Source organism: Fomitopsis serialis (genome assembly GCF_022376445.1).
Source record: "Fomitopsis serialis strain Sig1Antser10 chromosome Unknown B0H18scaffold_2, whole genome shotgun sequence".
NCBI classification, from domain to species: domain Eukaryota; kingdom Fungi; phylum Basidiomycota; class Agaricomycetes; order Polyporales; family Fomitopsidaceae; genus Fomitopsis; species Fomitopsis serialis.
In genome coordinates, this window is record NW_025954962.1 from 994,912 (window position 1) to 1,006,617 (window position 11,706).

At 54.9% G+C, this 11,706-nt stretch overlaps 4 protein-coding genes across 4 annotated transcripts; all 4 read right to left on the bottom strand.

The window, feature by feature from the left end:
- Window positions 1–353: 353 nt before the first annotated feature.
- On the bottom strand, window positions 354–2,333 carry B0H18DRAFT_1081584 (general substrate transporter; the record flags this gene model as incomplete). The annotated part of the gene is given in 9 exon segments (XM_048031416.1): window positions 354–664; window positions 729–990; window positions 1,050–1,186; window positions 1,244–1,645; window positions 1,672–1,716; window positions 1,771–1,952; window positions 2,012–2,124; window positions 2,180–2,259; window positions 2,279–2,333. 9 exon segments carry the CDS (start codon window positions 2,331–2,333, stop codon window positions 354–356), a joined length of 1,587 nt encoding a protein of 528 aa, XP_047900477.1.
- A 1,089-nt stretch (window positions 2,334–3,422) lies between these two features.
- Window positions 3,423–5,160, bottom strand: B0H18DRAFT_970345 (uncharacterized protein). The gene is made up of 8 exons (XM_048043701.1): window positions 5,117–5,160; window positions 4,885–5,062; window positions 4,651–4,833; window positions 4,458–4,586; window positions 4,273–4,401; window positions 4,087–4,215; window positions 3,911–4,024; window positions 3,423–3,846 (listed from the first exon to the last, which is right to left on the bottom strand). Exons 2-8 carry the CDS (start codon window positions 4,941–4,943, stop codon window positions 3,789–3,791), a joined length of 801 nt encoding a protein of 266 aa, XP_047900478.1. The 5' UTR covers window positions 4,944–5,062; window positions 5,117–5,160; the 3' UTR covers window positions 3,423–3,788.
- A 1,751-nt stretch (window positions 5,161–6,911) lies between these two features.
- On the bottom strand, window positions 6,912–10,257 carry B0H18DRAFT_970351 (TIP-1 family-domain-containing protein). Its single transcript, XM_048043702.1, has 12 exons — window positions 9,877–10,257; window positions 9,544–9,820; window positions 9,291–9,494; window positions 9,118–9,240; window positions 8,928–9,069; window positions 8,755–8,868; window positions 8,426–8,699; window positions 8,219–8,368; window positions 7,862–8,169; window positions 7,567–7,808; window positions 7,302–7,510; window positions 6,912–7,278 (listed from the first exon to the last, which is right to left on the bottom strand). The coding sequence occupies exons 2-12, from the start codon at window positions 9,810–9,812 to the stop codon at window positions 7,001–7,003; spliced, it is 2,313 nt and encodes a 770-aa protein (XP_047900479.1). The 5' UTR covers window positions 9,813–9,820; window positions 9,877–10,257; the 3' UTR covers window positions 6,912–7,000.
- Window positions 10,258–10,377: 120 nt separating this feature from the next.
- Window positions 10,378–11,525, bottom strand: B0H18DRAFT_970354 (uncharacterized protein; the record flags this gene model as incomplete). The annotated part of the gene is made up of 5 exons (XM_048043703.1): window positions 10,378–10,841; window positions 10,909–11,205; window positions 11,265–11,281; window positions 11,336–11,383; window positions 11,444–11,525. Coding segments are annotated over 5 exons (744 nt in total), but the record flags the coding sequence as incomplete, so codon positions are not given.
- Between the last annotated feature and the right edge of the window lie 181 nt (window positions 11,526–11,706).

Here is an 11,706-nt window from a genome sequence, read left to right on the forward strand (position 1 = left end):
TGATTTCGAAAATGAGTATTGACTGCAGCATAGCGTGTGCCAAATCCCGCATGTACTACACTTAAGTCTCCGAATCTGCCATAATACAACACTCTCGTCTTGCGAACCGTTCAGTCTAAAGATTAGCATTCGAAGTGTCCCTAGACCATTGTTAGTTTGTAGTACACCTTTGCACTCGTCCCAACATACGATATCATGCGACACTCACTGTGCGGTCGGCTTGAGACACATCCCAGAACACGCCTCGAACGAAATAAACGTAAAAAGTCAATCCTTTGACATGCGCTACTAATACATACAAGACTGGAAAGCAGTCACATTGCAACGATCGTAAACATTAATGATGGTAGACGTTAGGCGTCCTCGCCCTTGCTCTTCTCCTCCCTGATCTCCGTGGCCTGCGCAGACGTCTTGCTGTCCGAGTCGATCTTGTCGTGGAGGTGCTTCTCGGCCGGACGCCAGCTGCTCGACTTCCACGGCAGGACGCGCGCGCGGTAGAGCTCGTCGACCTCCTCAAGCGAGAGGCCCTTCGTCTCGGGGATGAACAGGTAGACGTAGACGTAGCCGAAGACGAGCATGCCGCAGAAGATGAGGAGGATGAGCGGGCCGATGTCGTCCGCTATTCTGGGCGAGAAGAAGGACAGCAGGAAGTTCCAGACCCAGTCTGAGTGGTGAGAGATAGATAGTCAGCACACGTCGTTCGTACGACCAAAGGCAAGGTCACGTACTCGTTGCGGACCCGAGAGCAATGGCTTTCGGGCGGACGCGCAGGGGGAACGACTCGCCAAGGTACACCCAGGGTGTGGGGCCCCAGAAGATCGAGTAGCCAAAGACGTGCAGGATAGCGAACGCGATGAGGACATTGCCGCCAGTCTTATTCGTCGACGTCAGCTGGTCGGTAGGCGTTCCTGATGGTGCGAGCAGGAAGTGTCCAGCAAGGGCGGCGATGAGTGCACACGCAGCTTCAAGCAGGGCACCAGTCATAAGGGACTGAAGAATTGCGCATAGTGAGAGGACTGTATAACGAAGAGGTTGCTTCATGAACGTACCTTCCGACGGCCCCAGGTATCGATCAAGTACAGAGCAGGAATGGTACCGGCGACGGAGACAGCGCCGAGGATGACCTGAATGACATAGGCGGACAGCTCAGTACCCGCGCTCTTGAAGAAGGTATCGCCGTAGTAGTCTAGAATGCACCGTCAGATCCGCTGCAATACAATCGCCACCATGGTCGGCCACTCACAATAGAAGTTCTGCCCGTTCAGCTGCTGAATGAACTGGAGCATCATGCCGTTGATCGTGCGCTTCCAGAGCATGTTGCGCGTCGAGAAGCACTCGAGCCACGTCGCCTTTCCGCCGTCGTTCTCCGCGTGGATACCGTACTCCAGTTCCTCGATGGCATCGGTGACCAGAGGGTCGTCCTCCGGCACGCTGTTCAGCTCCGCGACAACTTTACGTGCCTCCTCTGTCCGGCCGGTACCTACGAGGTGTCGTGGCGACTCTGGCAGGAAGAAGATGCCAGAAAGGAGGATCATGCCCCAGGCAATTTGCAGGCCGACGGGTATCCGCCAAGACGCGGGACCCTTGATGGCATGGGTTCCCAGGTCAATGACGTAGGAGATGAAGATGCCCATGATGATCTGCACTTGTACAGCACAAGGAGCATGCCACGCAGCGCCTTCGGTGCAGTCTCGCCGTTGTAGAGCGGTACAATAGCTACGAGCGAATGGTAAGTCGCTATCGCGGGACACCTTACACGCAGCAACTTACCCGAAAGAGCACCGACACCCAGGCCAGCAATAAACCGGCCGACGACGAGCTGCGCGATTGAACGTACAGTGGCGGTTTGCAGGATGGTTCCGATGGTGAAGATGAATGACCAGGTAAGGATGGAGCCTCGCCGGCCGAATCGATCCGAAGTGAATGCTTGTGCAATTGCGCCCACTATCGTTCTAAGGAAACGCCATCTATCAGCTCCCCGCAGCACAGGAGAAGGCACAAGACCACCTACCCAGCAGAGAGCAGAGAGGTAATTATAGATTGACGAGAACTCGAGAGTGTGAACGACCCATCCGGGTTCTGTTCCCCGAAGCGGTCCACGAAGTCGTCCATGATCAGACATCCCTATTCCCATGGCATGTTAGCGATGCTGCGGCGACGAGCTTTGGTGGGCACGTACTGAAATGACACCAATGTCGTATCCAAAGAGAAAGCCACCTAGATATTCACGTGCGGTTATGAGAACAGCATCTTGTCGGACTATGACCTTGGTACGTACCGAACGCGATGAAGATGGCGAGCAGAATCGCCTTACGGTTGGAAGGGATAGCCATGTTGTATACACTGCTCGTGGGGTGGAGAGGCAGTTGAGGAAGGGGGCGACGGATGGCGCAGTCCGACTTGCCAGGCTGCTCGCGCCGTCCTTTTATCATGGCCGACATAAGTTGCGTATCGACCACACTCCGACGTTCGCACTAGGGACAAGGATCAAGAGCGGTCCGGTTAGAATTGAGCACGAGGCCGGACCGAGCAGAAGGGGTCCACTATGAGCGCTTGAGAGAGCGGGGTATGATCGTGTGCTGATGTGGAGCCCCGCGCGGGGATGATGCGCCGGACAACTATTTACCCTTCTGGTCCGTCAGAACTTTCCAGGGGCATGGGTCCTCCGACTGGCCTTGAGATGCGCACATGACGCCCCCGTCTGCCCATGAAGCGGGGCAGGCTCGAAGAGGCTGAGGTACAGGGACGAGTGCGTCCGCTCAGACGGAGGGACTGGATAGAGATCACTAGCGATGCAGTGGCGAACGCAGAGACGAGCGCAGGACGAGCGGCTTGGCGCAGGCTGACGTCTTTGCGGGGGAGCTACAGACAGCCGCCGCATCGGTCCCGCAACACGGGTCTTGGCAGAACGAATAGCCCGTTCTTACCCCACAACGCCTCTGCCCAGAAAGCCTCCGCAGTCCGCACCGTCGGCGAGTCGGACATGTACCCACCGACTCGGCACCGACGTCCAAGGCATCGGCGGCGACGACACCGATGATTCTGGGGTCAAGAGCAATACATTATCCACGCAGAGCCATCGCTGGCACGGCGGACCGCAGCGATGCAGGCATTTGGGCGTGTGGAGGATCGCCTCGGCAGTGACGTACTCACCTCAGGTGCTTATTAGGTACCTCGACGGTCGACAACACCCCACAATCGCAACCGGGCCGGAGTCATCGACAGCGGCCGCTCAGGCTATTGGTCGACCCGCCCAGGACCCGCCCTGTGCGACATCAACTTGGAGGCATATCCGGGGCGAAGCAGCGCTTGTATGCAAGGAACACCCGAGCTGGCAGAACGTATCGCCTCAGAGACGCAGGCGTGTTGACGAGGAGGGGACTTGGGGGTGGGGACAATTATTCGTGCAACTGGACGGGGAAGCTGCAGAAATTGTGACGGACACGAGCGTATATATACGGCGGGCGTCGATCGTTGCCGCAAGACGGTCTCGTGCCAGCCACAAGATGCGGCTGACGAGATGCCAACAGCGGCCACAAGAACAATTCAATCCGGCAGCGCGGCTGGCAGGCTGTAGGGGCCGGTGGGAACGGCGTTGCCTCGCCCACACGCCACCCGCCAAGTCGATCGCACTCGTCACTGCTGCCTCTCGCAGTGCCTCTCGGGCGTGCGAAACGCCTTTCCTAAGCCAGGAATGCCGCATCAAGCAACCTCAATAATATTCGTCATCGCTAGCCACGCAGTCCAACAAGTCCAGCAGCGTACGGCCCCACGCCTCGTAGACGTCATTAATGCCAACCTGCATCGTCCCCGGCCTCTACGGAGACCGCCCGAGCGTCCACAGACCTGTCCACACGTCACTGTCAGAGTTCCACTCCATTTAAACTTTATAAGACACGCAATAACATACCGCGATTTTATCTGGGACCATGCGTCCTTCCCCACCTTGTAGTTCCCGATGGTCCACGCATCCTTCGCCGTATTAAATACTTGACCTGCTGAGATGGCCTCAGAGCCCATCGCGCTGTGAAGCAAGACACTGTGAGCACGTAGGACTTCAGTGAGCGCCGCATCCAACACACGTACCGTCCCTTGACCTGGTGATAGGCATCTTTGCCTGCCTCGTATGCGTCGTACGCATCGTTTCCGATGCTCCATGCGTCCGTCGCTGCATGGAACACTTGGCCGGCCGAGATGGCTTCAGAGCCCGCTGCTCTATAAGAAGCAGATAATCTCAGCCATGTGAATAGTCAATGCACTGGCGACACGTACCGGCCCTTGAACTGATGATACGCATCCTTGCCAGCCTCGTACGCGTCGTAGGCATCGTTACCAATCTGAAGGGCATCGTTTCCTGCGCGCAAGACGCCCCCTGCAGAAATAGCTCCAGAGCCCACGGACCTGTCAGAGTGGACCATTAGCATCGAGACGGAGCACATACATAGCGCTGGACGCACCGCCCCTTGAACGTCTTCCACGCGTCTGTTCCCGCTTCGTAGGCGTCATAGACGTCGTTGCCAATTTGAACTGCGTCGTTTCCCACCTTCAGGGCGCCCCCGACAGAGATGGCACCGGAGGCGTCCGTCCTATGGCCAACAGGAACAGGGTCAGCGAGGCCGTCCACACTCTGCACATCCAATGGAAACTGACCGCGACCTGCGTTGAAGCGCTCGACGGGAGCGACGCTCAAGACGGCCTTGAGCCTGCTTGAAGTCGGGTCGATGGACGCGGTGAGGGCCGTGCGGCTCGTGTGGAAGGCCTTTCTCCGCGCGAAATTGTTCGGGGAAGCTTTGCGTCACCTCACCACTCGGGGCGAACGGGTAGGGGATTGCGCTTCAAGAGGATGATCAGTCTTTGTCGCTGTATGCAAGTGGGACCACATACGCGGCGAGGACAGGGGCAGAGAGTAGAACAGCAACAGCAATGACCGAAGACGAACGCATCTGGCCTGATGGTAGAGTTGACAAATAGAAATTACACTGTCGGGTTGTATGCGTAGGTTAGGCGACGGAGTGGGATCGTAAGGTAGCGAGGAATGCGGGTCGTTACACAGCAAGACAAGCTGAACGAACGGTCAGTTGTCACTTTCGAATACATGGCGAGACCTGGCACTCACTAGCCAGTACCTGTACTTGTGAAGCTACGCTTGGTCAGGTCAACTGAGGGCTGAGACACCAGAGAGCAAGAAACATGCTTTTATCCTGGCCCGAAGCGTCTATCGAGCATTTCCTGCCTGTGCAAAGTACGCCTTCCGTCATCCATCGTGCGACTGCCACTGATAGGAACGCACGGCGGTGCGGGCCTCGACGTTCGGCGTTGTTGGGCTGCGTTCCCGTCCTGACCGTGCAGCCAGCCACGATCAGTCGTGAGCTTGTCCAGTTGGACGTTCGCCTCCATTCCTTGCGGGTACGTGTGCGACGCGACGTGGCGCCAATGAATTCGTCAGCCACGCGGGCTAGGTGAGATGTCTTGGACGTTCTGCGGGGCGCGCGGCTGGTGAGTATCGGACAGGCTGCTATCCGTCAGAGTGACCGCCGGGCTGCCGACGCCGATGTGGGCCTCCGTGGGCGTATTGATTGGCGGAGTCTCAGCGGTCGTGCACCGACGTACCCGGCTTTGTTGTAGAGATGCTGGTGGCATCCAACGGCACAGGATGGATCCTTCCCGTGGTGTTCTCTCGTGCTAATCATCCCTTCGAAGAAGTGCATGAAGTTTCAGCATTCTTACTAAGTGCCGCATTCACGAATTTCAGGGATGGGATACGTCAACATACCGGACGATATGTCGTCCGTCTACGTCGAGCCGCAGGCCTGCAGGAATTTGCAGGGCAGCGGTGCCACCGACGAACACACGGAACGGACGGGCCACCTCGTCCCTGATAACCGCGCGCCGCACGTCATCTTCAGACAGAGAACGTCTGAGCCAACGATGGCTGTCAACCATTCAGCACAGCTGCTAAGCGGTCCTGGTCCATCTGTGTGAGTGCCCCGAATACAGAGAGGAATCACCGAACTCACTCTATGTGTGTAATGCATAAATAGCATCGTGCGGCCGCTCACCTGTGTATGAGGAGCTATGAGACATCGATGGTTGTCACCGACGATTCAGCCCGTACCTCGATGGCACTGCCTAGATGACCATCTCTGTGGCACATGCTGGTAGAGTAAAGTTTTCTTAGTTAGTTCAGTGCGCCTCGGGAGCCTCCGTTGTGTTGAGCGTTGCGTCTTAGTAAGGCGGCGCTTGGCTTGTTGGTCGAGTTTCCAGGCGATATAAGCAAATAGCGAGATAGAAATAGGTCAAAGTGGGATTAAGTGATGATACATACTCAGTACGCCGCGGTGTCGTCGCCGTGAAGGCGTGGGCTGTCGTCTGATTGACCCTCCGTGTTGTCACCAACAGGTTTCGACTCGCTACGTCAGTTTCCTAATCCGGCCTTGTTTGATCCATCATCTTCGCGCCTATTATGGTAACGGTCTCAATGAAGTTCGGCTGTAAGTACTTATTGCACGGACAAAATGAAAGACACGGTAACACAATACTGTGATCCTTTGCGACCATTGCTATGGCTCACTCAACGGACTCTGTTTCAAGAACAAAACACTGGCAGAACTTGAACACGATGCCGACAGCCTGTTGCGTCAGGGTAACTTGAAGTCTGTTTTTTTTGCATATGTCGCTAACGAAGATGTTTGATTCAAGTCCGATACCGTCACGGGCAATACAGACAGCACAGGCATCGCTCTTTCACGAACCAGATCAGCGGAGCTCGCGACAGCCGGGCTTGTGGCCCACGGCGTCAGTGCAAGCCATCGGTTTGAATGATCCTACGCCACAAGACGATGGTACTGATTGTTGTAGCTTACGATGCGTTGTGGCCCACTGTGTAATGATGTCGACTAGCGCGTCTGAAACCGCTTCGATAGCTCAAAGAATTGATAATCTATGCCAGGTCCTGCGCTGCACGAACCCAACACTGCATGCAAGGTACATTCGGCACTGTTCACCATTCGCAATCCTCCCTAGTTCGCAGTACTTGCCCGACTTCCTCCCTGCTCAACTCCGTAGCACCTACCGCATCCAGCATCACCTCTTCCCAATCCTGATCAGCAGTGACGCCGAAGGTCGCGTCCACTGCCTTCTGCCATTGATTACCTTCCAGAGCTATCAAGCGACTGGCTTGAAGCAGCTGCCTCCAAGGTGCTTCCGCCCGACTTCTATCGCTGCGTGCGAGAGCAATTTGGCATGTCTCGACAAAGAGCTCGCTCTCTGCTAGAATGGCTTGCCTTCTTGCAGACCGATACGACCTCGTCCACGATAGAAGATCTGACGCTGCAGAATATATGAGCCGAGACGCGACGCAATGCGACGGTACAAAGTAGCCGCGGTCCTCGCCGAGATTGACGACTGTAAGAATGAGACTTCGGAGGAGAGGAGAGCGAGGGGTGCCAGCAACGTTGTCGCCAGGGCGATGTCATCCTGGCGTTCATGGCTGATATTGGGAGTAACTTGCCTGTAACACGTAGAGCGATGAGAAGCGGAAGTCGAATGCGATCTGTACCGACTTACGTTGAAGAGCTTCCGGTGAAATGTGCCTTCAGTCCGGCTTCCACTTCGCCGCATATGGTGTGAATGATCATGTCCTCGGCTCGCTCGGCCAACTTCTCGTACTGACCGACGAGTGTCTCAAAGATGGTGCCCTCGGTCTCGTCAGTGTTGCTTCCGAGTGGACTCGGTAGCGTAGCCACATCCTCTACGCGCGATCGCAGTGATGCCTGACGATTGATCTCTGCCCATAGCTCGAGGAAGAACTGCAGACCAGCTGAATCAGCCAGCGCATGTCAGGTACGTATCCAATGCTTACCAGCTCCTCGCCCCAGGCCGCACAGGCTGCACTGATGTACCGCGCGCTTACGAGCGCTTTACAGAGACGCTGCACGCCTTCCACCCCGCTAGTGAGCCGCTGAGGATCGCCCGCTCGCCCCATGCTTTCAGAGCTGACGCCGACGCTCCCGAGGGCTCCGGGCACAGCACGCATCAACGAAGAAGACAATGTCTCAAAGGCGTCCAGTGACGAGGAGATGCGTGAATGGTATGCTTCGAGTATCGGTAGCTGTACTGAGATGAAGAATCGTGTCCGGTGGAGAAACTTGGGGAGGGGGGAGTAACGGTCTGCAACGGCGTCAATCGAGACATCAAACCCCAAACTGGTGACGCTCACCTGTAATTTGTTCGACCAATGCCTTCACCCTCCTGGCTGAATTCGTGGGCCTCAGGTCCCGTTCTGCTACAATAGCATCATCAGGGCTATCCTCGGTCATAAGCCAGGCATCCGAGGAGCTAATGATGTCCATATACTGATCCATGGCGACTAAAGGTAGCAGATGATCAATCTGCGAACGCTGGCGGTGTTATTTCAAGAGCTCACATTGCCGCTCGCCTTCCATCCACGCTTCGAACCACTCTTCGCGACCAAGAATAACTTCACTGATGCCTTCCCATTTGCTCTTCGTACCTCCGCCGGATGACCCACTAGCAGCAGTCGTTCCAACGATATCGAACCCTTCTTCTCGAAGCGCACTGTCAAATGCAAGGGCTTCGTATATTGTATGAGCAAGGACCGGGGGATGCGAAATTAAAGGAGGAATCGTTTTCCGTAGTTTTCGTTCGAGAAGAGGCAGAAGCAACAGCGTAAATTCGCGCTGCATGCACGATCAGCCTGACGCGCATAGGTGTAAGGACATATGGAGCACTAACCCATGCCTCAACTTCTCGATAGTCGGTTGCAGAAAGAAGAGGTTGTACAATTTTCTCCATGAACGGTTGATGTTCATGTGAGATGTTGAGTACATGCGTGAGGTACCATTCTGGCTAAAATGGTCGACGTTAGTCGTTGCACGTAGCTGACGCAGTCAGTGATAGAAGCCAACCTTGTCAAGCCTATTTGTTTGCCTCGTTCCCTCGAAGTGATATTTGAACCGAAGCGCAACAGGTTCTACTAACGCCTCCAATGGATATAGACCCTCTTTGTGTACAGATATTGAACTTCGTGATGTACGTATCGCCTCCCCCCTACAAGGTCGTTAGGTTGGGAAAAGCAACTACCATATATTGACGCACATTGTTTGCAGCTTCAAGCAGTTCAAAAACGCTGCTTCAAACCGCTTCCGGTCCTCCGGAACTGCAGTGACATAGTCCACAGGTTGTGGCCAGTTCAGCTTCTCGGCAGCAGACAGCAATGTTCTGCAACATAGTTAGAATGCGTTTCGGCCAGACGGGGCAGATTGAGTGACCTTGACAACGCGTGCTTCATATCTAACCAGGACTTATCTCTGACAAATGTGAGGAATGACAGTATGTGAAGCTGCTGCTGTCCAGCGACTTCCTTTACAGGTGTGCATGCTTGCTGTACCGAGCCAACGAAGCGTTCCAAGGCCTCGAATTCACTGAGGGAAGAGAGTGTTCTGGCTGAGTCAACCTGCTTCACAGCAACTTCACTGAGACCTGTGGTAAGCCACGGCACGAAATTACGTGCGACAACCCTACCTTAATCGCAGGGCGTGTTCAATGATTTGGACATAGCGCTTCACACTCTCCAGCTCCTTGAGACTGCGGTGCAGAGATTCGATGTCTTCCAGCAACGTCGGCTTGCGCTCCACGCCCCCTAACGAAGATTCCAATTGGTCTGCAAGCAGCACTAGCTCGTCCGACAAGGAATGTCGCAATAGGGAAAGCTCTTGTGCTGTATGCAAGTGCTCTTGAGTGGACGTACGAGTTTGAGTTATGAATGCATCAACGGCTTCCCGAGAGCGCATGAGCTGAGCTGGGACGTTCGGTCGTTAGAGATATATCATCAACAGTGATACTATTGTTGCGTACCTGAGCCGTAAGTTCATCGTCCTCGTGTTCAGCCTGCTCGACGCAGCGTGGAGGTCGGCACTGCTCCCTAGCCCTTCCAGGGACGAGAACTGAGCATCAAGGAAGGATAGAGCGCTCGCTTCAGATTTGTCCCTCCGTGGTTCCTGAAGCAGGGACTGTACTTGATTGGCAACCGATGTCGATGTCATGGCGTAACTTCGCGGATGTGTCAATAGTTTGAGGAGGTCCTGCCGGTGCAAGAGATACCAGTTGGGACGGTATTGAATGGAGGAAGCCTGACGCTTGGACTTGAAAGTGGCGAGTCAGTGGCAACTGATATAAAGCTGGAACGAGTTCAAGTGACGTTCCAAGGACTAGAGGCGGTGTGCTACTTGAGACGACGTATGTAGGGCGCGTCGACGCGCGTGGGGACGGGTCGGTAGTGCGCGCCGAGCACGTGCGCAGGGCTTCCGAGACTGCCACTGTTTGTTTAGCTCAACTTCGACAAGATTATTCGAGGTCCAAATGTTGTGCACGTTGACAGCGATATTGCACTGACCAATGACTGCAGGAAATCGGTTCTGCAGTCACAGCACGGAGTATTCAAAGAAATACAGACAATGTATACACCGTCAACTTCGTACAGTCAAGAATTCAGGAAGCGTCGAGCGTGGAATCCCGAGTTCCTATGGCTTCAAGTTCTTCCCTACCCATCGTACAACTTCCTCCCAGTTGTTCACCCTACTCAGCGGCGCACCGTCTGGTATTGTCACATCATCATCATGCCACCATTCTCTCCCACCTTCCCGCTTCGTCCGTTCATCGAAGCTCACTTCGTCCTTGATGTGTTCGTAGTTGCCACTGCGCTTGTTCCACTGGTAGTCACCAAAGAGGAGTACGGGCACTGGTGGGTCTGCTTGGATGCACTTGAGTGCGTTCTCGACGGAGTCGTCAATCATCATTTTGGCACCCAGCTTCTTGCATACCTACATCCACGATGTGTGAGATGGTTCAGGAATCTAACATCTGGGAGGAAGGAACACGCGGGCTTACATCGGCCTTCGACAATTTCGTGATCAACATCGTCTCGTCTGCGAGTGTTTCCTGAGACATCCCAGTGCAAATGATGTCCTCGAATATGCCATTGAAGTACTTCTCAATCCATTCCTTCGTCCTCGGCAGCTCGCGCACTTGCCTAGCGGTCACCAACACCAGGCGGTACCCCAGATCCTTCAACGCTTTGACGCCCTCAAGGGCGCCTTCAACCGGAAGGGCTTCATAGAGCCGCGGAGTCGAGTAGAATTCATCGACCTTTTTGAAGGTCTCGTCCGGAGTGCCCCAGTATGGATTCTGTCCAGTCTCGTTGAGTCGCCACGTCAAGAAGGGCGCCACAATCTGCAATTCCTCACTCTCCAATAAAAGTAATCTAGGGCGAGGGGTCAGTCAGCATATGTCGATGCAAAGGGGGATGTTTACTCACAGAGGAAGTCCTTCAGCGTGATTTGAGTCCCGTAAGTATCATTATGCCCTTCATGGAACAATACTTCGTCAGTCAGGACATACGCGAGAAATTACACCGCGGCCTTACATTCAGCGACTACACGATTAGTCTGGCTGAGTACATCATCCAAGTCTACACAAATCAACGGATTGTCGACTGCGGTGAGGCCTGCTGCTGGAGGACTGTTCCAGAAGGAGTGTCGTCCTGAGGCACCTGGCCGTGGCTGGAGACGTCTCTGTGTTCGCAGACATGAGAGTATGCACGATAAGAGCTGGGGCGTGCGGATGGGACAATGACAGGAAGAGACCGGTCAGAGTCACAGACTACCAATAGGAATCGATGTCATCGAT